Source organism: Odontesthes bonariensis, chromosome 4 (genome assembly GCF_027942865.1).
Source record: "Odontesthes bonariensis isolate fOdoBon6 chromosome 4, fOdoBon6.hap1, whole genome shotgun sequence".
Classification (NCBI taxonomy): Eukaryota; Metazoa; Chordata; class Actinopteri; order Atheriniformes; family Atherinopsidae; genus Odontesthes; species Odontesthes bonariensis.
The window spans coordinates 16697371-16725024 of record NC_134509.1 but is presented as its reverse complement, the minus strand read 5'-3'; the positions used below and the strand labels follow the sequence as shown (position 1 = coordinate 16725024).

The 27654-nt window shown below is 44.7% G+C and overlaps 1 protein-coding gene across 13 annotated transcripts in view; it reads right to left on the bottom strand.

Annotated features, from left to right (window-relative positions):
- Positions 1-27654, bottom strand: part of fat1a (FAT atypical cadherin 1a) — a 70329-nt gene that overhangs the window by 5282 nt on the left and 37393 nt on the right. For all 13 annotated transcript variants that reach the window (XR_012769616.1, XR_012769617.1, XM_075463224.1 and 10 more), the window contains 19 exons: positions 21447-21722; positions 21004-21214; positions 16443-20516; positions 15700-15896; positions 15448-15601; positions 14059-14292; positions 9966-10352; positions 8736-8950; positions 7231-7368; positions 6889-7032; positions 5192-5389; positions 4033-4626; positions 3642-3864; positions 3406-3537; positions 3121-3278; positions 1932-2400; positions 1523-1676; positions 1126-1236; positions 355-998 (listed from right to left, as the gene is read on the bottom strand). Coding sequence is in view for 11 of the 13 variants with exons in the window: in XM_075463224.1 (XP_075319339.1) it covers positions 355-998; positions 1126-1236; positions 1523-1676; positions 1932-2400; positions 3121-3278; positions 3406-3537; positions 3642-3864; positions 4033-4626; positions 5192-5389; positions 6889-7032; positions 7231-7368; positions 8736-8950; positions 9966-10352; positions 14059-14292; positions 15448-15601; positions 15700-15896; positions 16443-20516; positions 21004-21214; positions 21447-21722 (8713 nt within the window). In the remaining 2 variants the exon portion in view is untranslated. The remainder of the gene's footprint in view (positions 1-354; positions 999-1125; positions 1237-1522; positions 1677-1931; positions 2401-3120; positions 3279-3405; positions 3538-3641; positions 3865-4032; positions 4627-5191; positions 5390-6888; positions 7033-7230; positions 7369-8735; positions 8951-9965; positions 10353-14058; positions 14293-15447; positions 15602-15699; positions 15897-16442; positions 20517-21003; positions 21215-21446; positions 21723-27654) is intronic.

Below are 27654 nucleotides of genomic sequence, written 5' to 3'. Positions count from 1 at the left end.
GAAGAATAATAATTAGTTGTGCTTCGCTGTTTTTCATGAAGAAAAAGCCACGACAAGTTTAACCTATGAAATTTAGTTTGGAAATCGACTCAACATTTCATTTTAAGGGACCCAACTATCCAATTATCAAGAAAACAGACCAGATTCAGAAGCATGGACACGGAGACTCACTTGGAAAACTAAATTCTTGATCTAATCCTACGCGTTTAACCTGAACTCACTGACACTGGAGCAGTGCACACTAAAGTAAAAGTAGAGAAAAGAATACTCGGCAAACGTAATCCGTCATTTTAACTAAACTGAGTGCTTGGGATCAGATAGGTAACACTGTTGTCACCTGGAAGAACCACTTACTGTCATAATCATAGTCCCAGTTTGGCTTTTGGATGGAGTCGCTGTCAGAGACCGAGTTGGAGGGAGGCGGAGGAGGGAGATTAGGCGCCACGCTGCACACGGCCACTGTCTTGCGATGTCCATGCACAGAATCTGGGTTAAAGGTGGAGAACTCGGGATGCTCTGGGATGGCTGAGCCCTCGAATGAGTTTCTGTCCAAGTTGTTCCGCGAGTCGCTCGGAATGCTCGGAGTGTAGGAGATGGGACGCACGGGCACCTGAGGAGGGATGTCTGAGTAGATGTTTTTGTTGAGTTTGGAGTCAAAATAAGGCCTCTGGAGGAAGGAGTGATGCATGCTTGAGCCTCCAGGATGCTTGTCGTCATCGTCGGTCTTCGACTTTCTGCGACAGGCCTTCTTGCGGATGATGATGAAGAGGAGAACTAGGATGAAGATGCTCGATACAAAGACCACGATGCCAATCACCTCCTCCAAGCCGATGTTCCAGGGAGTGGAGACAAATTCATTTTGGACCTCAGCGTGAAGTGCACACATCTGTCCGCTGAAACCCAGCGAGCAGTTACACTTGAAGGAGCCGTACGTGTTCTGGCACTGGCCTCCGTTGGCGCAGGGGTTCTTGATGCATTCATCGACGTCGCTCAGGCACCTGAACAACATATTGGAATTCAGTGAAGTGTGTTGGGGGACAAAGGGCTGTACATATAGCTTGGAGCAAAAGATTAGACTTGTCTAGCTGGAGAAGTGAAATGAATTCAAAGTCACAGCAGACGTACCGGTCTCCTTGGAAGCCCGCTTCACACTCACACACTGGGCCATCCAGGCTGTCGATACACTTTCCACTGTTCTTACAGGGGTTGTCTCTGCAGTACGGCCCCAACTGGCACCTGGAGTCATCACAAAATTATTCAAGCAAACCACGTAAAATACATTGAGACTCCGTTTCTTAAATGTGCTGCTAATGCCAAGACGTGTTGTCGTGTGGCGATATGAAAATTAATTAAATTTCGGCCTTCCGGGTTATATTTTACACCAAGTGACAGATTACTGGTCAGCACATCTCACTGACAGAAATTACATAAAACTGCTTTTAAACATCTTGTATTCATCTCCCTTCATTCCAACCCACAGGTCCTGTTTATACTGTGAAGATCAGATGAAACAACGTGATACCTCTGCCCCGAGTACTGCCCTCTGCACTGGCAGTAGAAGTCATCTGCACGAGGAACGCAGGAGCCGCCATACAGGCAGGGGTTGGAGGCACAAGGACTTATGGCAACCTCACAGTGTGTGCCCATAAAGGAGGCAGGACACTTGCAGAAGTAGCCTGTAGAAGTGCCACAGAAAAAAAAAGGCAAATGAGGATCACCTGTTGCAATTTTGTCATCGTAATTCTAATAGTTCACTGACCTTTTTAACCCTTTTAATTTGACAGGAAAGTCTATACAACACCCCTGAAGTGCATGCAGGTATTTAATGCTAAACAGATGCTGAGGTAAACTAAAATAGCAGCTCTAATTGCAAAATGACATAGACAGCAACAGAGGAAATCAGAAAAATGGTACGTTATGAGTAAGTTTACCTCCATTAGGCAGCGGGGTGCAGCTCCCTCCGTTGGTGCAGGGGTTGCTGGAACAACTCTCAACAGGTGCGAGCGCACAGCCTGGTGCCACGTCCACGATGTCCTCCAGCACGGCGTATGCCCGGTGAGCTCTGGTGTTGAGAGGCAGCTCCTGGCCATTCAGTGCGATGGCCTCCATGCAGCCACGGAGCCCGTTAGTGATGGGCAGGCTGCGTCCGAGGCGAGGGGAGCTGAGCTGGCGTACGTAACCGCCGAAGTAAATGCTGTTGTCAAGGTTGAGGGTGCGTAGGGTGCCCGGAGCTGTGCCAGAGGCAGCGTGCACCCGGTCCAGGACCAGTTTGGCGTAGTTACCATCCACCTCCAGGGAAACAGAGTGCCACTCCCCGTCGTTAACCTGAGCGCTGTGGACTGACACCAGGCCGGGACCGCTGCCGCAGTCAAACTTGTACTGCAAACGGCCGTTTACTATCTATTTTAGAGACAGAAAATATGGAATTACAGCAAACAAATGCCAAATATTCTGCATATTTCACACCAGCTCAATCATCTCATCTGTTCCTTTCTTTGTTCCCTATTCAGATAAACACTTCACACGATTCAAACTAATCAAATCAGCCTATGAAACAGGGTGCATTCACTCATTGGTACACCATGAAGGAGCACGCTCAATAATATTGAACCGTATCAGGGCACACGGGAAATGTACAGCTTTATACATCAACATTCTTTCACCTCTGTTCAAGTCTCTAAAATACACAAACTGTAGATATTAACATCCTTACGTGGAAGTCTGATAATTAAAAAGCGTCTGTTATCGCAGCAGGGTCCATGTTGGGCATACAGACTGCGACACCAGACAGACTCTAAAAGGAATGTGTGGAAAACTGTTGTCTGTTTCCCTCCCAGTACTAAAATAGCTTGTGTGTGTTTTTCAACTCACCACCACATTCCCATAGTCCCTCATGTGAAAGGAGTTTTAAAATGGCTTTTTGAACCCTTCAGCATAGCTGATTCACATACATGGCTGGCTGGTTTCAAAGCAGAGGAGGTCAGTTTATTAATCCCTTCTCACAGTGAAATGTAGGGCAATGAGCAGGGAAGAAATTCATGAGAACTCCGATGTTCAATTTGGAAAAAAAGTGGAGAGAATAAACCAGCAACAGAGATGGACAAGTGTGTTGACACAAACCTCAAGGATGCTGTAGTCTGTCCCTTTCGCATACATGACAGTAGCATGGCTGGAGAAGGTCCTCAGCCTCAGTGATAGCTTCATCAGCTCCTTGTTCTCATTCTCCATCAGATGATACTTTACATAACCGCTTCCACTGAATGTAAGCGAGTGGCCATCTGACACGGAGTGACACACATGTATTACACAACAGAATTGTACGTGGACTCATCTTTACAGTAGCTTCAGGAAGTTGAAGAGAAATTGGGGGGGGGACTATCTAAGGTAACAGATAAAGATTCTTACCAGAGCATTTGCCCTTTTTGCTCTCAGGACACACACAGCTGTACACGGTATCTCTAGAATCCGCTACACACTCCATACCCTCCGGACAGGGGTTGTTCTCACACAGGTTGTTCAGCACAGGACATCTGCCACCTAAATACCAAGGAACACCTCAACTGAGAAAAGGAACTCGGAGAGACCGTACAAGAGTAAAAGTGTAGCTTTCCTCTGTGTGTGTATGAGGTGTGTTAGCGTACCGTCACACTGGCAGGTTGCGGTCCGCTGGTGTCGCGGGGTGACAAAGCTCAGACGGGACGTGCTGTAGGTGGACAGAGCATTTTTATCTAGGTATATGACCTCATCGCAGAAGTGCAACGGGCAGTCCAGACCAGCACAAAGCTTCTGCACCACCCGCACAATGCGGACCCCCGTCATCTCCTCGATCACAGCTGCAGAGGAGTTCAGCTTGCGGAAAACAACCTGAGGGAAATGGAACAGCAATAGAAAATATGACTGTTTCTGACATTTCTATGAGTTACAATTGAAGAGCGTTCAATAAAATTATAACGTATTAATAAATTACGACCAAATAACTACTTCAGGCTCAAATACACTGACAACAAAATCAGTCATTGTGACTGGTCCTACCTCCTGAGATTGGTACGGGCTGCCGGATCTCTCCAGCGTCAGCAGGACATCCAGATCTCCTTGCTCTGATGGCTGCAGACTCACCAACTGAACCTCACTCCTCCTCACCCCAGCGATATTTCTCAGCGCTCGCTGAAAGTTGCGCCAGTAGTCCCCGATAAACTCTTCTGGGGCAATGTTTGCAAAGCGCACTGCGATGGAGTTGTCGAGGGCCTGAGGAGCCACTTGGCGAACGTGCACCGTGACGTCGGCAGGTGTGGTGAAGCGTCCGTCAGTCACCGTCACATTGAGGGGGTAGTGGCCCACATCGAGCGGCTGCTGGGCGATGACTTTGCCATCGGAGGCGGAAACCGAAAACAAGGCACCGCTCTCGTCTGCGGACGAGGCTGAAGGGGCGAGGCTGTAGGTGAGAGTGTCGTAGATGTCTTGGTCGGTGGCGTGGATCTTGCCCAGGACCCCTCCGGGGTATTCATCGCCAGCAATAGAGACAAAAATATCCAATGGGAGTACTGCTGGCGCATAAACGCTCTCTTCGATTATGCGCACGCTGATGAAGGCGGCAGAGAAGAGCTGAGGTTTGCCACTGTCCGACACCTGAATGTGAGAGGAGAGAAGGGCACACGAGTTCCATCTGTTTTTCCAACAGCAGAGGGCAATCTAGATCTTGCACTGCTCCCGCGCCTCAGTTAACGGCATCCACACATTGCAGATGCACCAGAATAAAGCCAACAAAACATGTAAGACATCAAACATTCTAACTATCACTTTTTTCTGCAGGGATCTCGTGTGCAAAGCCACATCACACTTAACATTTCATATCCCATCTGCCTACACATTTTTCTCTGTTCCTTCTTCTGAGGTGACACGTGAATGAGCCAAATCAAAGCAAATGTCTGTTACCGTCGCCTCTCCTCCGAGACGCGCTCTGAAGCAGCTGCTTTACCGAATGCCTACTTCAATGCAACTTCTTACATATGAGGTTGCTTGCAACAAACAATATTTAAGCTTGAAATGATATAGCTGCTGAGAGGAACACTGGCTGGGGAAAGTGAGCGAAGAGAGAGAAAAAAGCGAAGGCAGACAGAGCAGACGGCTGTAGCTCGACAGTTAAATCAATGCATTCTCTCAGCTCTTGTCTCTCCTCGGTTCTGTGACTCACCTGAGCTTGAAGTAGATAGTGTTCTTTGCTTTTCCTACTCAGCTCCCCCGTGGTCACAAGAGCTCCCTGCTGATTGATGTGGAAAGCAGCGCCTTCGTTTCCATCCACGATGGTAAAGGTGAAAGGCGGGCCGTTGTGAGAGGCGTCTCGATCGCTTACAGCGAGCTGAAGAACACTTGTGCCTTTTGGCTGGTTCTCCTGCGGGATATAAGAGGGGTGCTTGTCGTGAAATTATCTCATTTTCTGTTGTACAAATGTTTACCAGCAGTTAAGGCGTGAACTGAAAGCAGAGTGCTCGGCTCTCAACATTGACATACTCGAAAGAGCTTCAGACATGGAAAAAAGAAAAACTCTTTTATGAGCACATTCGTGTGTGTGCGCCGGATAAATCTAACTGACTCAGAAATTTCAGGTAAAAAATACCCCTAAAATATTAAATATTCATATTGTGTCTCTGATATATAATATGGATTGGCACAAAAACTGACATTCACTGACGTTTGACTCATATAGGATTGATTATCATAAATTTCATTCATCAAAATAACTTTGGATGATCCTTTAACTTTCCATCCAGCATCATAATCAGGTTTAAAATTCTTTGGAATATCAAATACCACCATCGATCTCACTTTCAAACTATATCCTGCTAACAAGCCCGTCAGATCAACTGAAATAGTAAACTTCAATAAACCAACGGCAGCATCGAGCTTCCATTCATACCGCACAAGTCGGTCAACAATATCAGCACATTCCATGCATGCATGCATGTTAGGGAGGGAACTGGTGACTGTACGGCTGCTCATTATTCATACAAAAGTAACTAAATGAGTTAACATTCAAAACGTTCATTTAATTAGCACACTTATGATTGAAATAACACGACAAAGACACAAAGATAGCATAATTTTTTAAGTGTGCAAATTAAATGAAAGTTTTGAATGATTTCTAACATTTCCCTCCCCTGCAGGTATACTGAGACGAGGGCAGTGGTCCAGTTAAATGGTGAAGTCGAGACGTAATTGTAGCTCGACTCAACTGTGCTTGTACCTGTTGTACATTTTGCACTTCGCTCAAAGCAGCCTCATGGCTGCGGATCACTTAAAATGATTCAAAACAGCGGACCAGTTGGACAAAATATGACTTGATGGTTCTTACAAATACCGCACTGGTGTTTGTCTTTCTGACTCTATATTACTTTCATTTTCAAGCGTTAGACGTTAGAGTTTTTGTGGATGCTTTGGATCGACTTTTGCAAAGGTATCTTTGCTTCAGCCTTTGGAATCAGTTCTTATTCTACCTTTTTTGATCTCTAAAACTGAAGTGAAGTTGAATCTTCCCTTTTATTCTTCTCATCCTTTTTGCAGCTTAGCATCTTGCACATTCCAGTCTCCACCGCTCCTCTTCAGTCCTTTCCTTCCATCCCTGATCTGCATTCTTATACTTAAGATGCAGCTCTTGTCTTCCAATTCCCCCACACCCCGCCCTCTTTTTCCCCTCTTCTTACCTCTGTTCTTGCTACATCGTCCTACTTGCTTTTTGATATTCTGGTCCCACAGCCTCCCATTATTTCTCTCTGTTAATCCCTCTCTGTGTCCACTGCAATCCCTCCCGCAGCCTCTCGCCTGTTTCCTCCTTTCAAACCATCTCTTTCTCTCTAATCAGTCATCTCCTCTTAACCCTCCCTCCCCCCTCACCTGGATGATGAGGCTGTAGTTGGCCTGGGAGAAAAGAGGCGGGTTATCGTTGACGTCTGAGATGTCAATGTTGATCATGGCAGTGCTTGAAAGAGGGGGCACCCCGTTGTCTGAGGCGACCACCGTCAGAGTGTACCCAGATGTCTGAGGGGAAAAGGAAGCAGGAATTACCACACATAACCAAAGCTGCTCCTCTCAGCAATAATGCAGCAGAGATCACTAAACAAGCCTCCCTATTAGGTCTGGCATAAGTCTGATTGGATTCTGTATAGACGGCAATTAGTTCCACAGCGGATTACACCGTATGTGAACAGTCAGCATTGTATCTGCCGTTACTCTTACCCTTTCTCTGTCCAGCTGGCGAGCAACTTTAAGCTCCCCTCGCAGCGGATCAATGCTGAACGGGCTGCCTTGGTTACCGTCCACGATCGAGTAGCGGATGTGATTGAAGGACGGGCCATCGGAATCCTCGGCCATCACCTTTGAATCAAACAAATGAGAACATCAGAGTTAATCGATCAACGTCTAATGAAAAAAGCTTGCATGTGTTCAGACAGCGTCAGCTCTAAAAGCCTCTGCGTCATCAGTGGGATGCCAAACAAGCAAACAATTCGGTGCCAAGTTTGAAAGGATTTTTTCTCACACACACAGACAGAAGAGTTTGCATTTCCTTTTTGTAAAGTGTTTGTGCAATCACAGCACTTGAAGTGGGTGGGAAAAAAACCTTGTGTTGTCCACAGACGTATCAGGATATTGCAATTTCAGAAATAAAATCTGTTGGCTCAGCTGTTGGAAAATACCCCCCACCCTCAAAAAAGAGACCAATTTGTTTACTACAGTATTAAATTCTAAATGAAAAACGTTTCTCTTTATCTTGACTGGTTGTCTGTTTGCTGTTGCATTAAAATACTTTGGAGATAAAAGCTTTCTGGAATCGGAACATTCAAACTATTTCTCAGTCAACTGGATCAAACAGTTGCTTGACACTTGTTCCTGTAATAATTGGTAATAATGGATTTTTCGATCATAGTTTTTCTAGCAAAAATGTCAAACAATTTTCTTGCAGTGTTCAAGACATTCAGTTCTACTCTCTTTCATTTCCCACTGCCCCGAATACTTCATTTGACTTAAACTGTTGGTTGGACAAAATAAGATGACTTTACTATCACCTCCGGAACTAAACCAGCCTTTTTTCATCGTAACTGATACTTTATCAAACAAAACAGCTTATCAAGAACATCGTGTTTAATCAGTAGCCTTACAGGTGCAATATCCACCAGCCTTCAAACACAAACACACAGAAAAACCCTGAATGGTCCTATAACTCATGAACCATTACATTTTCAAATGTCATTTTCTGATTAATATTCTATACTCAATTACTCTGAGCAGAGGATTTTTTTGAAGCGAAAGAGGAGGAAGACGGAGATAAGCCGGAGCGAACGTGTAACATGCGAGCGGTTTAAACGCCTTAATGAGAAAATGCGTTTTAATTATAGTGTTTGAGCAAGTGTGTCAAACGCTGCTCAGGAACAAGGGTGCAGCGAGCATGAAGAGCAGTGGTCCTAATTTAGCTTTCCCACCAGATGGTGATTTGCCACAGGTGCAGATATGTGATAGTGTATTCAGTAAATAACGGGCAGCCAGGAGACGGGCCGCCAGGGAGGAAATGGACGACTGAGTGAGAAGGTGGATGAGCTGACAGGCTTAGCTGGAGGAAAGCTAAGCGATGAAAAAATGCCAAACCCTGCGTGTGGTTTTAGAGTAATTATGTGTTATTTCCACACAACAAGCATCTGCTGTGTTCTATAGAAACATGTCCCTCAAGGGAACGTGTGCATCCTTACAGCCACCACGGTCTTTCCCAGCTCGGTGTCCTCGCTGATGACGGTGGTGTAAACGTCCTGGCTGAAGACAGGCCGGTTGTCATTGACATCAGTCAGGTTGATGTTCACAGTGGCCATGTCACTGAGCGGTGGGGAACCGCCATCTGTCGCCTCTATGGTAATGTAGTATTCATGAGAGACCTCATAGTCCAGCGCCTCAATCACAAAGATGTCACCTGAGAGCAGACAGTAGAGAGGCAGGAATTTAGGGAGAGCTGCCACCATGATACAAGAGCTTTTACTTCATTATTCTTGGTCATCCAAATATTCAGACAACAAAACAAAACGGCACTTTGATTTAAAGCCAATCCTCGTGATGATGTGACAACCACCAGTACATCTCCAGCAGTTTTGCAGAATAATTAGCTCCTAGCAGCTTGTACATTCAGAGGCAAACACTGTCGGCTAGAAAGTCTTACATGAGATAATACTAATTTTAAGCAGTTCAATTAATGAGTCCTAAAAAAAGGACAGAGTAGTAGGCTGGAAACGCATCTATTTCTGTTGTAAAGTTGGTTATCTTAACCCTCTGGGGTCTGAGCCGTAATGACGTCTTGCGATCTGATCACGCCGCCGTGATCATAGACCTCAGAGGGTTAACATTTGGGGAACAGCTGGAGCCAGCACAAAGTAGCCATTTTAGGAACAGCAGTTTTCTGTGTTCATTTTTCAGCCCTGAGGTTGGCACTTTGGTCACCGCTGGCAACGAGAAAATAAATGTCACTTTCTTTTTCCCAGTGGTGTTGCGTGGCACTAATTCAGCGAGCCGATCACAGCCCAGCCTGAAACAAATTCATGTCACAATCCCGGGTAACTGCAGAGCTTCTCGTGGGTCGAACTTGCACATGTTTTCGTTTGTACATATCCACAACTATGCAAAGGTATCTTGTTCCAGCTTAGCGAGACACGGCTGGAATTCTGTAACAATCCACGACAAAATCTGATGATTAACCTCGCTTTTACGTAAGCCCTGTGGAGGTGATATGGAAGAGGGCTCTAAAAAACAAATTAAACAAAATTGAATTTGGTTTCAAATAATGCAGAAATTCACGTTGTATCAACGATGAGAAGCTAAATCTAACGGGTTTCCTCTTTGCACATTTCCCACCATGAAATTCAGTGCGGTAGTTTTTGCATAAAACACACAGACAAACACTTCGGAGGAGGAACACTGTTGCGCGGGAACATTACCAGTGCGGGGGTCCACGCTGAACATGCCATGCTCGTTCCCGCTGATGATGCAGTAGGAGATCTCTCCGTTAGCGTCCGCGTCGCGGCTGGCTGCCAGCACTCTCAGCAGCTGAGTGCCCACGGCCACATCCTCCGGCACGGTCGCTGTGTATTCGCGGTGCTCAAACACCGGCGGGTTGTCGTTGATGTCGAGCACGGACACCACCACTGCGCAGAGTGAGGACAGACGAGGAGCGCCCTGGTCACTGGCACGCGCCTTCAGCTCGTAAACCGACTGCACTTCACGGTCCAGGGGGCGCGCCAGGCTTATTACGCCAGTGTGCTCGTCAATTGAGAAAGATCCTTCAGCAGAGTCGGCCAACGAGTAGAGGATGTCACCATTAAGACCTGGAATGACATAAAAAAGGATTAGTCTGGTGTTTTTTTTTTTCTTCCTTTGGCAACCATTCCTTTTATTTATGATGTGACTGCTTTCAGTTTCCGATTCGTTTCAGTGTCTGACCTCCCAAATCTTGCTTCGCAAGCTGCTGAGGAAGTTATTATCACTGTTCGTCAACAGGAATAACTGCTTTTAAGTACAGGGTATAATAAAGCCCGATGACTCTCATGTTGGCGCAGTAACTTTTGAATGCTTAAAAAACGGCACCTTCTTACTTTGAGTTCCGAAACATCCATCTTTCACAGAGCCTCTGCTACAGGAGGTGTATACATCTAAGCTACCCCATCCACATCACTCATGTCCTCCCACAAGCAAGACGTTCCCAGAAACAAGACAAAGACTGATCACATTAATAACCATAATGCTTTACTGCAGGTGGTCCCCATTTGGAATATGCTATTATAGTCCCATTTATCAGGTAAGTGCCCCCCATCCTCTCCAGATCCCATTATCACGCCAGAGAGACGAACCCTGCTTATATGGTTTCTCATCACTTCCATCTGGTCTGATCAGTCATAAGATGATGGCTTAATGATGGTTAAGAGAATTGTATTGAATTATGATTGCCTATATTGTCTCATGTGCTGACGTTCGTGACGCTCAACTGATTCCCGTGGCTGGAGTGTTTTATGTCAAGCAGAGCTGGAAACATTTTGTCAATTCATTTGCGACTCTATAAGCAGAAAACCAACGGGCAGCTTGCCACAACAATGCAGAACCTTCTCTTGAGCTTTGAAAAACTACACTTTGGAAATCGTGCGCCATTATCTAAAATTGTAGACGATGAAATAATAAACATAATCATTAGTTGGAGACTTTTGTCAGCGAGAGACGATCTCTGTAATGTTGCTTTTTAAAACATCTTTCTCAAGGATTACTTGCCCCTGACAAACAGGACGGCTCTGACACAGCGACAAAGTGGACACCGTACAAAATGATTAAATTCCTCCCCAATGCAACAATTTCAGAGACAGAACAAGACAAATAACGCCGGGGGCAAAGATATCCACTCCAATCCAGGTGATGTGATCGAGGACAAAGCAGAATCAGAGAAGGAATTTCGAAATTTATCACAAATCAAGGGCACCAGTCTGGGTCTGTGCCTCTGTCTGGTTTGTAATCATCCCACACTGATAAGTGCTGCCTCTTGAAGATTGTGACTGAAGGCTGATCCGGGGAGCGGCTATGTGGGTGAGTTTCAGACACAGAGGGATCGCAGAGGCCGCGGCACAGAGACCGATGCCAAGAATGAATCCGCTCAGAGATAAGCAGGGAATATGGAGGATAACGCAATGCTTTCTGGTTTTTCTTTGTGGTTTCAAATTTTGATGGTTGGTTGCAAACACAGCTGACTGCAGCCCGTGTTAACTGGGTCAAAGCTATTTTTTTTGGGACCCTGCCTATTCAATTGGGACCAGCTGGCTGTGTTTTAACCTTGTAACTAAATAAAAACTGCCACAAAGACATTTAAAAAAAGACAGCTCCTTATATGTGCAATAACCCATGTGTGGGATAAATACAGATCAAATCCCTCTTTGCTTTCACCCACTGTAACTAACAGTTATTGCCTTGGGCTTAACTGCAACTTGTTTATAAGTACCATTGTCTTTGATATTCAAAATTTAGAGCAAGTTTTGGGCCAGCCAATCCTCCGCAAACAGATTTTTTTAATGCCAGCTTTCTTTTCACCATTTAAACATTTATCTCGGCTGGATTTTCATTTCTCGCATTCCTTTCATTCTATCGGGGTGTCAGCTGCCCCCTCCCCCTCATAAAAAGGGGGAGGAGAATAGAAAGAGACAGACGGTGTCGATTCTCTGTCAGTCACCATCTGAAAAGGTTCTTAAAGCTTGGGGGTCCTGCTTCACTAAGCTCAGAGTACAAGCTGGAATAGCAGGTCCGCCAGAAAAAGAAGAAAAAAAAGTCTGAAGTGACTGTTAAATAGCCTGATTTAAGCTCTCAGACCTACCCATGTGTGAGCTTCTAAGACACTGTCAGTGTTTGCTGAAAGGAGGAGATGCCTGAGATAAATATGCGGCCATGTGGTTCTGCACAAGGCAAACGGAAAATTGCAATCTTCCCTTTTAGAGAATTTAGCTTGAAGAGAGAGGAATTTCATTAGAGTGTAATGGAGCTTTTAATTTGAGGGGTTGATCTTTCATAAAATTTCACATTTGTTTTCTTTCCCCTCTCTCACTTAGCGGGTTGCAGTTCCACAGCAAAACGTTAATAAGTGCACAGCGAGTCGGCGCTGAACCATGATGAATATGCACGAGCCCCGATGCTAACGACTGTTTCTAAAGGATACTCTTGAATCACCCGAGAGCACAGTTTTATTGTGACCGGGGGCTAGCGCTGGGTTACTGTTAATTGTACTTTAAGCACATTGTACAGGCGTTTGAAAGCGTGTTGTTTAGCAATTAAATTTTATTGCTGAAAAAAAAAACTAAAGCTGAGTTAAAGCAGATTTCTCTGAGTCTCCAGCGTCCGTAATTACTTTCCATGAGCTAATTCTAACATTAATGAACAAAAAAAGAGGCTTTAAGTCTTTGAAATGCCCTGTGGGGGACACTTAAACAATCAATCCACAACTTCTGTCTCTGCTTTCTGGTAATAAGACCAAAAACACAAACAATGTCAACTTCTGCTTACTGTTTATCATTCCTGCGTATCACTTGCCGGGTCTCCTTTCTCTTTGAAACACCAGAAACATTCCTCCAGAACCTCTTATGGCTCTAATGCAGCTTCTGCGATACCCACCATTATTGTAGCCTGCCATCCTTTTGGTTCACCCCCCTCGCACGCTCTGGTAAATAGTGCATATTTTTGCCAGTGCCCATGTGCGGTTTAAGTGTGGTAACTGCATTGTTCCTAAATGGGAACCTGGAGTTTAACTGACCATTCACCAAAACGCTGCCTTCAACTACAACAGTGCGGCCGAGCTTCAGACCTCTCCTCATGCTGACTCAGTATGTGGCTGAAGAAAAACTGATGTTCAGCATTTCAAAGCGTATGAAGTCTCTTTTTTTTTCCCTTTCCCTTTTAAATCTTTCTGAAACTGAAGTCACGAGAACTGGTGATCCAGGTCTTATTCGTGGATCAATGCAGACGAAAACGCGGGCCATTTTTCCCTGTGACATCCCTTTCTTGTAATAAAGACCCTTTTGCAGGATTCTTGTTTAAAACAACTCAACTGCTAACATTAAAAAATAAACATTAGTCGGAGAGTTTCTCATGAAACTGGAACCAGTTTAACATACGTCAGCCGCATAAATTAAGTGGCTAAAAATAAGAAGCTTTCTTCTGTCTTTTGGGGGATAGTTGAAATGACTTTATTCTGAGGGATAAATCTGTCCTCTTATGACAAAGTTTGGCAGCTGAGGGAGGATTATGTAACACTACAGTGTACTGTAATGTGAGTCGACCCTCTGTCAGTAGGTGATGGATAAAATTTGTCATTAATCTCAAACAAACTCGGCTGAATAAAAAGCAGTAAAGTTGCCCCGTACTTTAACTGCTCCACAGCAGATATACAACTTTGAGTAAATAGAAATGGAAGTGAAAAAGAATCTACTGTAACAGGTCATTTTCATCAGCTAATTTTGTGTAAAGAGTGCCAAGTGATTATGAATGATTAGGAATGGAATTCCTCACCAGTATCAAGATCGTTCGCCAGCAGTTTTGCAACAAACGTGCCCGTCTCGGTGTTCTCAAAGACTGTGATGGTGTAGGGGTCGGATGAGAACTGTGGCAGGTTGTCATTGACGTCCTCCACCGTGATGTGGATTTCAGCTTCACAGTACCGCCCTCCTCCATCCATCGCTCGCACTTTGAACTTGTGTTCATCTTGCTCCTCTCTGTCCAGAGGTTCCAAGGTCTTCAGTTCCCCTAAAGTCACACACACATACTTCACTCAGATGTGCATTTTCAACTAATTAATGAACTAAGCAATGAACCCCCCTCCTACATCCTGTCTAACAACAACAACAAAAAAAAAAACAACAACTAGTGGCTTTCAAGAGAGAAGCAAGGGGAATGAATAAGTTCTTGAAGCACATGAGTAGGTAGTGAGAGGCAAAGAGAGGGGGGTAATGTGGGAAAACATGAGAACTGGCAGCGAAAAGCAGCTTGAAAGTGTCCTAGGAAGTGAGGCAGCCAATATTACCACAGCCTCTCTGGAAAACTCCAGAGCGTGTTGGCAATCCTAATCTGCAATACTACTCGTCTGCCATGGAAATATAAAAAAACCCAAAAACTTTCCATTTCCAAAACAGTAGCGCTGGAAACTTAATACTGAGCTGTGCCATAAGAAAGCTGGATTACACTGCTGCCCTTTTGTCTGTCTATGCGACTGCAAAGGTGCAGGGCAGCTGCTGAGATCTACGAGCCTACTTTGCTTTGTGTTTACGCTTTAATTTGGCGTTCATTTTAAAAGCAGGTTGGTTTGATTAACGAAGGTTGTGTTGATTTTTGATTGTGTTTCCTCCTTTCACCCCAGAAGCTACTTGGGAGGTCTTATTTAGAACGTCTCCCGGAAGAAATCGTTTTCAGGGAAGAAGTTTAGAAGCCATTGATTCAGTTTGCATGTCTGTACTTTAATGCCACATCAAGGCTTCCTGTTGCCCTGCGCGGGCGGATGTGTTCTGGGCCCTTTTAAAAATGAATAGGTCAACAAAAACTGGGTAAAACTTCAAATTCTGCTCTACCTCTGACAATAAATCATACAAAAAACAAAAACATCTTGCAGTGGAATTTTAAACTGTAGAATTTTAAACTGCTGTCACGCTGACCTGCTTTTTAAGACTTTGTTGCTCAAAGTTGAGGCTCAGGAGTGTTTCGTGACAGACTGTAACGTGACTGTATCACACACTGCTCCTTAATTATCACAATACCATCCAACACAGATGGGATGAAATGGCTTCAGTCAAATTATTCATATAGAATCTATTATTCGTGACATTTTTTACAGAAAATATCACACGATTACTACCCTTTACACTGAGTCCTTTTTGAGCAAATGTTTGTTACTGCATAGATACGCACCTGTGTCAGAGTCAATGATGAACAGTTGGGATCCAGCTCCCTGGAGCTCGTAAGAGATTTGGGCGTTTGAGCGGATGTCAGCATCTGTGGCAGAGACCTGCAAGATGAGCCTGCCAGCCGGAGAGTCCTCTGGGACGCTTTCACTGTAGACAGACTGGAGGACAGGAAAAGTGGAGGAGGGAGGGGGAGTTGAAGTGAATTCCAGGACCAAATCAGCACAACCAATAGAAACCACCACTGAGTGGACAATACCTTTTCACAAACTGGGTCATTGTCATTGGCATCCAGCACCTTGACCTCCACAATGGCTTTGGCAGTGAAGATGCCATCACTGGCAGTGATGTTGAGAAGATAATTGTCCGTCACTTCGCGGTCCAGGAGCTTCCTGACAGAGACTTTCCATTCATTCTGAATGTGTTCAATGGCAAATTGGCCGAGCGGGTCCCCTCCTGTTTGGTGATACAGATAGACACCTCTGTAGCACAGCCAACGATTCAGAAGCAGGACGCAGCCGGAGCCATTAATAAGCTCTATTCCCCCGAATCAGTAATTACTCAAACAAACATATTAACAACTGCAGACTTATTCACAGCTACCTCACAAAGCAAACTGTCACTTCTAAAGCAATCTTCACTGGTACACAAGCAATCTGGCGAACCAAGAAAAAGAGAGCATCTGTGAAATAACAATATAGCTCATTTCTAATTCCGCTTGATATTTACAGACCTGGCACAGTTAATCACACTTGCTAATTGGCACCGGCCTTTTCCCCAGTCTATCTAAAGGCATTTATTTCAGACTATCACACATTTATGTTGGATCGTGGTCAAAATATTTGTCAAGCCAGATTAGGAGATAACTCAGACGGTAAGACTGTGAGAAGTTCAAAAACATTAGACAAATCTGAGCTTAGTTTGTAACAACTGTGACACAAAAAAAGGAGCAAACTCTGAGCTAACAGATTATTATCATTTCAGAAAACAGTAACAACCCACCTGTGATGAAGTAGTTGACTTGTTTATTAATGTCCTCGGAGTCGCTGTCTGTGGTGCTGAGGATAGCTATCACCCCGCTGGGAGGCGGGTCATCTTCACTGACTGTTCCCTTGTAGATCTCTGCAGTGAAGCGCGGTGGGTTGTCGTTCACGTCGGCCACCCTCACCTCCACTGTGGTGCCGGTAATGTGTTGAACCGCGTCGCCTTGGTCTGTGGCCATGACGGCGATGGTGTATTTGTCCGTGTTTTCTCGGTCCAGCTCTTTCAAGGTGGTCACCCACCCGGTTTCGCTGTTAACAGCAAACAGCTCAGAGATCTCCTGTGAGTTCCGCTTGGGGTCAAGGCTGTAGACGACACGGCCGTTGGTTCCAGAGTCCAGGTCGGTGGCTTTGACTTGAATAACTTGAGCACCACTTGGGAGGTTTTCGACAGTGACAGCCTCGTAAGGGTCCGCTTCAAAGATCGGCTTGTTGTCGTTGACATCTTTCACCTGGACATTCACATTTACGGATGCAACAATCTCGTTATTCTCATATTTGCTTTGGGCAAGCAAAGTGAGTTGGTACCATTTAGTGGTCTCGTGGTCGAGGCCCTTTTGAAGCTTCAAGGCTCCACTGTCTCTATCGACAACAAACATTTCATCCTCGTTGCTCTCGGGGGTGTTCCCTTTCACAAGGCTGTAAGCAAGTGGCTGCTCGCCCACAGCCTGAATCACATCTATCTCTGTCCCAATGGGAAGATCCTCAGCAACAGTGTAACGATAATATGGTTCAGAAAATTTGGGAATCGGTGTTTCTGATGAGACAATCCTGATGTAAACCTGGACAACTGAATGCTTGGGTGGGTTCCCAGTGTCCTTTGCCCTCACAAAGAATGCATACAGCTCGTTTTCAAGTCCAATGAGGCTTTCTTTGGTAATGACGACTCCAGAGGTTTTGTGGATTTCAAAATTCTCCCCCACATTTTCAACATCTGCTTCGAGTGAATACTCAATGTCAGCATTACTTCCCTCATCCATGTCTGAAGCTGCAATTTTAAGCACAGAGGTTCCTCTTGGAACATCTGATGCAATAGTGGCTTTGTACTCAGCTGCTCTGAATTGTGGAGCGTTGTCATTTGCATCCGTGACAATGACATTGACAACACAAAAGCCTACTTTACCACCACCATCTTGAGCTCGCAGAGAGATAGGGATAACCTTCTCAACTGTATTCTCACGATCAAGGCTTTCGAGAGAGAAAATCTCTCCTTTTTCGTTGATGGAGAACTTTTCTTTTGCAAAGTCATTGACTATCTGGTATGATATTTGTCCATAAATGCCTTCATCGTCATCTGTCGCCTGTGCCTCTGCTACCAAAGTACCAACAGGCGAGTTCTCGACTAGCTCTACCAAATAGTCCGTCTGGGAGAAAGTGGGGTTGTGGAAGTTGGCACCAATAACTGTCACCGTGACAAGTGCTGAGCCTCTGAACACGCCATCTGACACCGACACATTAAGATTGTAAAGAGGCTGCATATGTGGCCGGCGGTGGTTCGAAACGACGATGGCACCGGTTTGTTTGTTGATGGCAAAGTTCTGTTCTTCGTTTCCAGAGATAATTGAGAACTCCAACCTGTTAATATCTGAGCTGTCAGCATCCGACGCCTGGACCTGAATGATAAAGTGTCCGCGTGGGGCTAATTCGCTGATGGTGGTTGTGTAGGTGTGCTCTGTAAACATGGGAGCGTTGTCATTCAGGTCGGCGACATCGATCGTCACGATGATGTCACTGGAGAGGGCTGGAACTCCTCCGTCCACTGCGCGGACTCTCAGCTTGTGTTGTTGGATCTCCTCGTGATCAAGAACTTTAGCGGTTGAGATTATGCCCGTGTCACGGTCAATGGTGAAATAATTCGAACTCTTCCCCCTTTCCTCAACCAGCTGAAAGAATACTTCCTTGTTATTGCCAGTATCAGAATCTTTGGCATCTACCTGCAAAATCGAGGTACCGATAACAGAGGCCTCAGAAATATTGGCATAATAGGCCTTTGACATGAACACAGGGGCATTATCATTTACATCCTCCAGTATGATATCAACAAACACCTCAGAGTGCGCTCCAGTCAGGGAGTCTGTGGCTCTTACATTTAACTTGTAGGCAGGATGAGTCTCAAAGTCCAAAGGCTGGATCACATGAATGACTCCAGTGTTGAAATCTATTGAGAACTGCTTGAAAGGATCTCCCTCGGAGATGGTGTACACAATGCGAGGGCCTTCAGAGTCATTGGCCTGCACATGGAGCACAGGGGAGTGTAACTGCATGTTTTCAGGGATCTCAATGCTGTAAAAAGGCCTCTCAAACACAGGCATTGCTTTGTCCACCACTGTTACTGGCACTTCCACGACTGCTGAGAGAGCTGGTTCTCCGTTATCCTTTGCCACAACAACAATGATAAAGTCTGTGTTGAGTGAGTCTCTCTCCAACTTCTTTTTGAGCAAGATTTTACCATTCTGGCTAATCAAAAAGTGCTCTTGATGCTCCCTTAGGTAATAATGAATGTCTGCATTTTGGCCCATGTCTTTGTCCACCGCTGTGACCTGTCTTATGACCTGGCCTTCCTCTGCGTCCATTTGGACCAGGGCGTGATAAGGAAGGTTCACAAACATAGGTTTGTTGTCATTTACATCCTCCACTATCACAGTGACTAAAACATGAGCAGCATCTTCAGTTGTGTCCTCTCCAGTGACCTCCACAACAATGTCATATGTGTCTTGTACTTCACGATCAAATGGAATGCCAGTCGTTGAGATAACCCCAGACGTGCGACTGATTTTAAACCTGCTGTCAGGGTTCAAAATTCTGTAGAACAAAGGCTCGTTCACTTGGTTCCCAATGGCAGCAATGACTGTGAGTGTTTTCTTGTCAGAGGAATTTTCTTGGATGTAGGCTTTGTAGGACTCCTGGGTAAACTTCATGTTGCTCCCCTTATTTTCCTTCACACTGAGCTTCACAGTTGCAACGGAGGCAAACCTTCCATCAGAAACCCTAACCTTTAATTCATATCTGCTCCTGAGCTGCGTGACGTTCTGAATAGAGATGATGCCCGTCACCGGATCCATTTTAAATTTATCACCAATATTTCCCTCGGAGATGGAGAAGAGGAGTTTGGAGTTAGGCCCGGAGTCTGCATCTGTGGCATTAACTTGGATTACTTCGACCCCTTTGTACGTTGGCACAATAATGGCAGTTTCGTACACTTCTTGACTGAAAACCGGTGAGCAGTCATTCACATCGATCACTTCAATGGTCACATTGGCCGCGGTCTCTGCAAACAGTCGTGGCGTTCCTAAATCATGGACCTGAACTGTGAAGTGGAAAACATTCCTCTGTTCATAATCCAAAACTGTTGTGATTTTGATGGCTCCAGTGCTTGAGTCAATGGCAAAATAGTTATGAGCAAAAGGTTCAACAATTTGATAAATGAGTCTGGCATTCTGGTCACAATCAACATCAGAGGCACGAATGACAAAAGGAGTGTTTTCCTGGGTTAGAACAACACTACCGATAGGCGCCAACTCACTGATTACGCCCTTGAATTCCCTCTGGGTGAACACTGGGCCGTTGTCGTTTTCATCCTTTAAATGGATCATAAGCGTTGCGTTGCTGGCAAGTCCAGCCATGTTTGTGCCCTGTATGATGAGCTTATATTGAGAGGTGGTCTCATAATCCAAAGCTTGCTGTGTTACGACCACTCCTGAATTTGGATTTACATCAAAGGCGTTGTTGATGTTGCCGCCTTTTATCTGATAGAAGACCGACGACTGGCTGACGGCTGTGATGGAGCCCACAAAACTTCCTGGATGCGCCGATTCACTGATTTCCGCAGAGAACTGATTCTCAGTGAATCTGGGGGCTGCGTTGTCAGAAACTGTGACGACGATATTGACAACGGTGGTAGTGGACTGCGGTGGGGTGCCGCTATCGGATGCCTTAACAATGAGCTCAAACGCCGTCTTGCTGCTGCGATCGAGTTCTTTGGCCACTGTGATTGTTCCAAGGACCGGATCGATAGCAAAGGAGTTTGCAACATTTCCTGCGAGACAGAAAACATGAGAGAACGATTTATTATTTCCCACACTTTGAACCAGGAAGTTTTAACATTAGACAGTTTGCCTTTCCATCCCCAAGGCAGACTAAAAAAAAAAAAAAAAAAAAGAAGCATAAATTCCCCTCAGCTATTTCAAATATGCATATCGCCAGACAACAGACGAACTACAGCGTGTTTCTTGCGACTTATTGTAGGAGAAAATCATCATGGGAAACTCTGAGGGATCCGCCCATCTCCCACACACTGGAGATCCTCTAAACAAAGTTTTCAGTATTTCCATGGTCTTTGTAAAATATTTCATTCATGAGCAGGATCCAGTGGGCAGCATGACTGATATGACTCATGCATTCTTAATGGGCTGATTTAATGTGCTTTATCTGACAATGAAAGCTCTCTGCTATGAGGAAAAAAAAAAAAAAAAACAGCTAAGAGCGACTCAACTGACTTGCACAGTATCTCAGGGAGCGTTTACCTGATTCAATGCTGTAGACGATCTCTGCATTATAGCCCTTGTCTTTGTCAAGAGCAGTGACCTGCAGCACTGCTGAGCCTATGGCAGCGGATTCAAACACGCGGCCAGAGTAAGGTGTCCCGATGAACCAGGGCGCGTTGTCATTTGTGTCTCCCACGTTGACAATTACGCGTGCAAGATTCCTCTTCACTGGAATGTCCTGGTCTCGAACCTGGAAAGAAGAAATTGATAAAGAAAAGGGAACCAGGAGAAAAACAGGGGAGCACGAGAGCCTATCGTGGGATATTTTGTCCCAAGAGTAGCATGAAAAAACAACAACTTGATTTCATTGCTTCTTTTTCTAGCTTGACAAATCAGTCTTAAATGAACTATTAAGTCATATGTAGGAACAGAATTAGCTCTGTAAAAACATGGTTCATTTGTGTGTGCTTATTGATTCATACCATGACAGTGAGGACGTGACGATGCATGGTTTCATGATCAAGTGGCTCAGTGGTGTACAAAGTGCCCGTCCCTGGGTCCAAGCGGAACTTTCTCAGGCTGAAGGGATCCGTGCTGCTCAGGAGTGTAAAGGTCAGCTTGTTTTTCTCATCTCTGTCCGTAGCGCTGATCTGCAGGACCTCGGTCCCCGCTGGTTTGTCTTCGGGAACATTCGTAACGTAAACCTGGTTAAAGAACTGTGGCCGGTGGTTGTTGGTGTCAATGACACGGATGAGCACCTAAACGAGAGAGAAAAAAAACATTACGTCGGTCATTTCCAATATCAAAAATGGAAACAGCGCTGTGGCCTTCAGAGTCTTAATGGACTGAGTGAATAATTGTTTTTTTCTTCAATAATCGCTGTAAACAAAGTGGGATACGTTTGAAAAAGTGTGCACGTGCATTTCTCCAATAACCCAGTGATTCGAACAATAGATGAGTGTCTGTGGTAAATACAGCATAACTGTTCAATAGACAAACAGTTTGCTTTTCAGTCTTTTCATTCTTTACCTTCACACACACACACACACACACACACACGTTTTAAACTTTATCTGCAATAACAAATACATTAATATGACATAATCTTTGTCAATACATATGACAGCAAAAGCAACATTTTTACCGAAAGACCATTTGATGCTGCTGACCGTAAAAACAAGATCAGTTCTGAATAACTACAAAGCCTCTCGGTGACTCCTGAGGCCTGTGCAGGAGCAGCTGATTCAGTTGTGTCCACGTTGGGCAGATTTACTTGACAAGCAACGGCTCAGATTCACATCTCTAAAGCAGTTTGTTCACATATGGGATTTTCGCTTTGGACAGCAAAAAAAAAGGTGTACGTGTGTGTTAAGTTTTTTTTTTTTTTTTCTCCCTCTATGTAAACAAAACAAAGAATTTACCATTCCCAAACTGTAAAATTCCACTGGGAGCGTGTTTTATCAACAGCAGCCACTCGTCTACTGGACTTCCGACAGAGGATTATGGAGAGCTGCTGGAATGCCATCTTTGCTTGCCAGACCAGCGAGGGGCTTCTACCGTTGCCAAACATGGGGAACAAAGGGATCAGCCCAGATTAGACACCTGCATACCAGACACCAGGGGGTGATGTCCCATCAGGGAACGGTCGAAGTTGAGCTGTTTGGTGCAGGGACACTTAAGGGGGCTGTGGACACAAAAGCCTTGACCTGGTGACAGCTCTCTAGCTAACCAGGGTTTGCCAGATCTCTGCTCAAAACAACTGTCCAGTGGCATTTGTGGCCGTAATACTGCTTGTTGAGCACTGTGAGTGGATACCAGAGACAAATATAGACTCAACCTGACAGGACTGATAACATTTACAATCTGCTGTGTGCTGTGATGTTGGCATTGCTGCTGAGGCTCACAGATGTCATCTTGCAGGGGGAGCGCCGGGATGCATGCTGTCCGTCGGTGCTTGTTTTCCATAACTCTTGTGTCATAAACAAACCTTATCACAGTGCTAATCGGGCCGCGCATAGCAAAATGAATACATTTCTATGAAGTGATACTAACTCGAGGAAAGCAAACCATCCCGAGCAGCAGCGCGACAATCTCTCATCCCAAGCGAGCCTTCTCATGTGATGCCAGACGTCACAGAGCTCCAGATCCCTGATGTCTGAAAATCCACGGTCTACACACACACACCCAACCTCCCACACACCCGATGCAAGCTCATAAAGTGTGCATCTTCACGTGTACATCCACACAAAGAGGCAATGCAATGTCTCTCAATGTGGCCAGAGTCAGATAACATGTCTTGTGAATAGCTAGAAAGGTGGCAAGGACTGATAGTGCCAAAGAGAAGCTGAAAGGAACGGAACCTGGTCAGTAGAATTGACATCATTCTGCGATGTACTGTTCCAATGCCTTTTATAAAGCCCACAGAAGGCTATTCACCCCCACATATGCACGCAAACCTGCCGTTCCCTTTGCAAAGAGACTCCACAATACTTCAAAGGAACTTTGCCCCAAACATCACAAACCAGCATGATGCAGTCTGACTGTGTTAGAAATGCTGGTGTAGAAGAAAAACTCAGAAGTTTTTTTTCGTGCATGGCTTCCTGAAGGAATGCTCAGGAAGAAAAAGAGTGGGACTGAGACACAGACATGGCAGATGGAGATACAAAAGATTAAAAAAGAAGTGCTGTGAGGGCGGAATAAGGGTAAAACAGATAACAACGAAAATCCAAAGAAAGCTCAGGGAAATGGTCATATTTAGAAAACACGAATTGGGAGTTAAAAAAGAAAGAAATACACTGACAAAAGCAGTGGCTTTTCAGAGACTGAAATGCAACAGGGTTCTAGATACAATAATCGGCTTGGATACTCAGGGCAGAAAAATATGTCACTGTGGCCGAATAAACCGAACGTTTCAGTGGGACATAAAGAGAGCCTTTGTAATGTGGACAGAGACAACATGAGAAACAGGAGACCAAGAACAGATTGTGAGCAGAACAGCTTGAGGTACTTCTGCACAGCCAAGGAGGATGTCATGTAGCTGGAGAAGGGGAAGGGAGGCTGGGCTGCATGCCGAGGCTGCCTTGTTGGCGCAGCTCTTGGCTATGAGGTGCCCGGACTGGAATGCGGCACCCCTTGTCTACATCAGCTGATCCTTCTGAGACGCCTTCATAGAATTAGGACGGTTAAATGGAAAGCACACAACAGAATGGCCTGAACTGTTTTCTCAAGACCTCCCGGAGGCCAGAATCCTTCCAACTCAAATCACCACTGGAGCCTCGAGAGGGTTGGGTTTGTCTGCCTATTAGTTTATTATTCTTGTTTACCTCAGTTTGTCACCGAAATTGGAAAAAAGTACATTACATTTTCAGAAAAAAAAACGGACCTGTGCCTCCTGAACAGTGAGAATCTTTTGTGCTGTGTCCAGAACAGTGCATGAGAGAGCTTTCACTGAGCTTGCTGTCCTCCTGTGCCATGCGTAGGAGAGGAAGCCCCCCTGCCAGGTGGCAGGTTCTGTACAAAGGGAGGCCACTGGCACAGAGCGATCAAACATGTTCCCAAAACAGGATTAACACTGCCCACTACCCACAGAGGTCCAGCACTCTTGTTTGCACTTTATTCTATCTAAACAGAGTACTCATCCATCCTGCAAGCCTGGCCAGTAAAAAAGTCAAAAAGCTGAGCCGGAGATGATCATGAAGAAATACAATGAGGACTTGGTAGTGAAAGAGAAGCGGGAGAAGAAAAACATTCCAAACGAGGTAGAAAATAGGCCAGCCTGTCTGGCAGCACAGCCTCCGCATGACTTTGATTTGAGGAACAGATAAGTCAAACTTTCAGCTTTCACGAGGTGTGCTGCGTTTGTGACTGTGTAGCTCTAATTTGCTTTGAAAATCTGTGTTAGTTGTTTCAAAATAAACACACGGTCCCCAAAGGAAACTCATTTCTGCTCAGTAACAAACAGCTGATAATCTCCTTTTGCATATGCTCTCCTACGGGATATCTTCAGTAATGTGTTTCATTGTGGAATCACGGAAATGGGGACATTGATTATCCAACATGACTTTGTTACTCACGTAAAATACAAATTATATTACAGCATTTCCTGCTTTTCTTACTTGCATTAAAAAGACAATGAGTGAAAACAGCAAGTAGAGGAAATGTGTAGGTTTTAGTGACATCTAGAGGCCAAACTGGAGGCTGCAACCAACAGAACATAATCTTGCAGTTTCCAAGTGTGTTAGACAATCCATGGTGGCCATGGAAAAGGCAAAAGGCCGACCATAGAGGCAGTTTTTTTTTTTTTTTACTTTTTTTTTTGCTGGGCTGTTATGGATTGCTGTAGAAACATTTCTATTGTACAAATAAATAAAATGTCTTTCTTAAAACCTACATAATCACACTGTATTCTAAGTCCTTCAGCTACTTAAGACTTAATTCGATCTAATTAAGTCAATGGACTGATGCTACATTGTTTCCTTTATGTCAAATACGCTGAAAGAGTCAAGGCTGCAAAGGCAAATGTCTATTTCTAAACACAGCACACACAAAAAAACACCAACAAAATGATTATTTCTCTCGTTTGTCTTCCCTCTTCTTTTTTGCATTTATTAATGCAATTAATGGCCAACCAATTGTAACCAAAAGCTACAGTGAGTGCCTTTGCATTCCTACTGCAGCCCACGTATCCCAAGCAGCCAATATAAAAGGGTATGTCTTGTGGAAAATACCAATTCAGTAAATCCGACCCCTTGACATAAACAGCTGACTTACAGTAATCAGCTTGGATATACAGTATCACATGCACTTAGACTCATCTGCAAGAAAGCAGATCACTTACAGCTTAAATAAAATAAGATGCACATTTAAAATCTGAGGGCAGAGAAAAGAGGCCGACGCTGCTGCAGTGAGTTAGCTTCATCTGGTGTGCAACTGATGGTTCTTTGACCCATTTCAGTCCAACGTGGGAAACTGATGAAATGAAATGTCTGAAGCAGCATCAAACAGCTCATCGAATTCACGATCTTCCATCATCCATAAAGACCATTTTGAGGCTTTGGATAGAAGAAGTGAGCCTTGGATGAGAAAATTATCAGGAGATGAGTTTAAATGGAGTCAAGGCTATTGTCTTTGACAATCTTTCATATGTCTGTCAAGTTATTTAAGGATATTTTTGTTGCACAAAACACTTAAAAGCGCCATCTGTGTTTATGAAGCTGGTCTGAATGAAATCATCCTTTTCTACTGGGAAATACAGTCATACTGAAAAAAGCAGCAACACTGACAATCAGACCTTTCGAGTATGTTAACCTTTAAATGTGATTAATTGGACTTAAAATGTCACCGCATGCCGTAATGTTGAGAGGGTTTTAAAGAGCTCTCTGTTGCCGGGGTTTTTAAGAAAGAGCTTAACAGAGGGGGGAAACAGTAACTGAGGAAACAGAAATTTTGTGGCTGTTTTTAAGGTTCTGCACTCAAGTAAAGGACCTTCCACGGGTGAGCTCCAAAAATGCCAGTGAAGGCAGCGCTTTATCCAAAGCTCAGTGGAGCACAGAAGCCAGATGATGAAAGGCTTTATTCATACAGAGTGACAACAAATAGATTCTTTTCCTGCTACAGTTCTCTGAGGCGCTGCTTTGAGGACAAAGGACAAAACATTTTGAATGTCGCCATTCCTGTATGACCCAAACTACCATGTAAAAACGTGCAAAATCTCATGGACAAGGCATGACCATCTGAACAAAAACCGAAGACAGTTTGCATTCTTAAAGAGCCTTTATCACAGCACTTCAGCTCTGGTATCAGCTGGTGTGCGACACAACGATTCCATATTTAGTTATTTAGTGCTTCACAAAGAAAAGGCCGAGCCAATCTGTTGGTCTCGGAGCGAAGGAAGAGACGGGTTCACTGGTTCAGGGACAGACACAGCCATCGGGAGGAGTTGAGGGGGCTCAAGAATGCACACTTGAAACAAAAAACCTTTGGTTAAACAGTACCATCGTCACAGCGGCTCAGCACCACAAATGAGACAAAGGGGGGATTGGTGCTGAGTGCTCAAATGAAATATGCTGACTGACAATATGATGTCTGGTTTAGTTTATTTATACAATGTAGTTCTCCCTAAAGCTGAAACAGAATATTGATCCATATGACTTTTTGAGAGTGCATTCATTTGCTTTCTGAGTTTATCCTGAGTTTGGGAAGTTTTTCCTTCCTGTCTTTGTCCGGTAAATATGAAAGTACAGCCATGGCGTGGTTAGTTTTCTTTCCCATGACGGCCAGAAGCTGGGAGAAACAGCTAATCTGGCTCTGTGGTGAAAAGTACGACGAGCAACTACTGTGCAGTCTTGGAGTCACTGTGAAGTTGCCAGGCAACTGAAAAGTCTCTGAGAAAGTTCCTGAGCCTGGACGAGAAATAGCCCCTCAGATAACTCCATGATCATTACTTTTGTCATCTTTACTATTTCCCATTAGCACAGATTAATAAGAAGAAGATGCTCAAACTTTTTTCTGCAATGTAGAAGAGATGATGCAGCACAGCCCACAATATCTACATCATACAGTTAGAATTCAGCTCATGTTGAGAGCAGTGACAACATCAACATGTACAAACAAACAAAACAGGACAGTTTGGCCGCAGCTTCACTCATTACCCTTCTCTTAACTCCGGCTGTTTATCACATGAGGAAACAG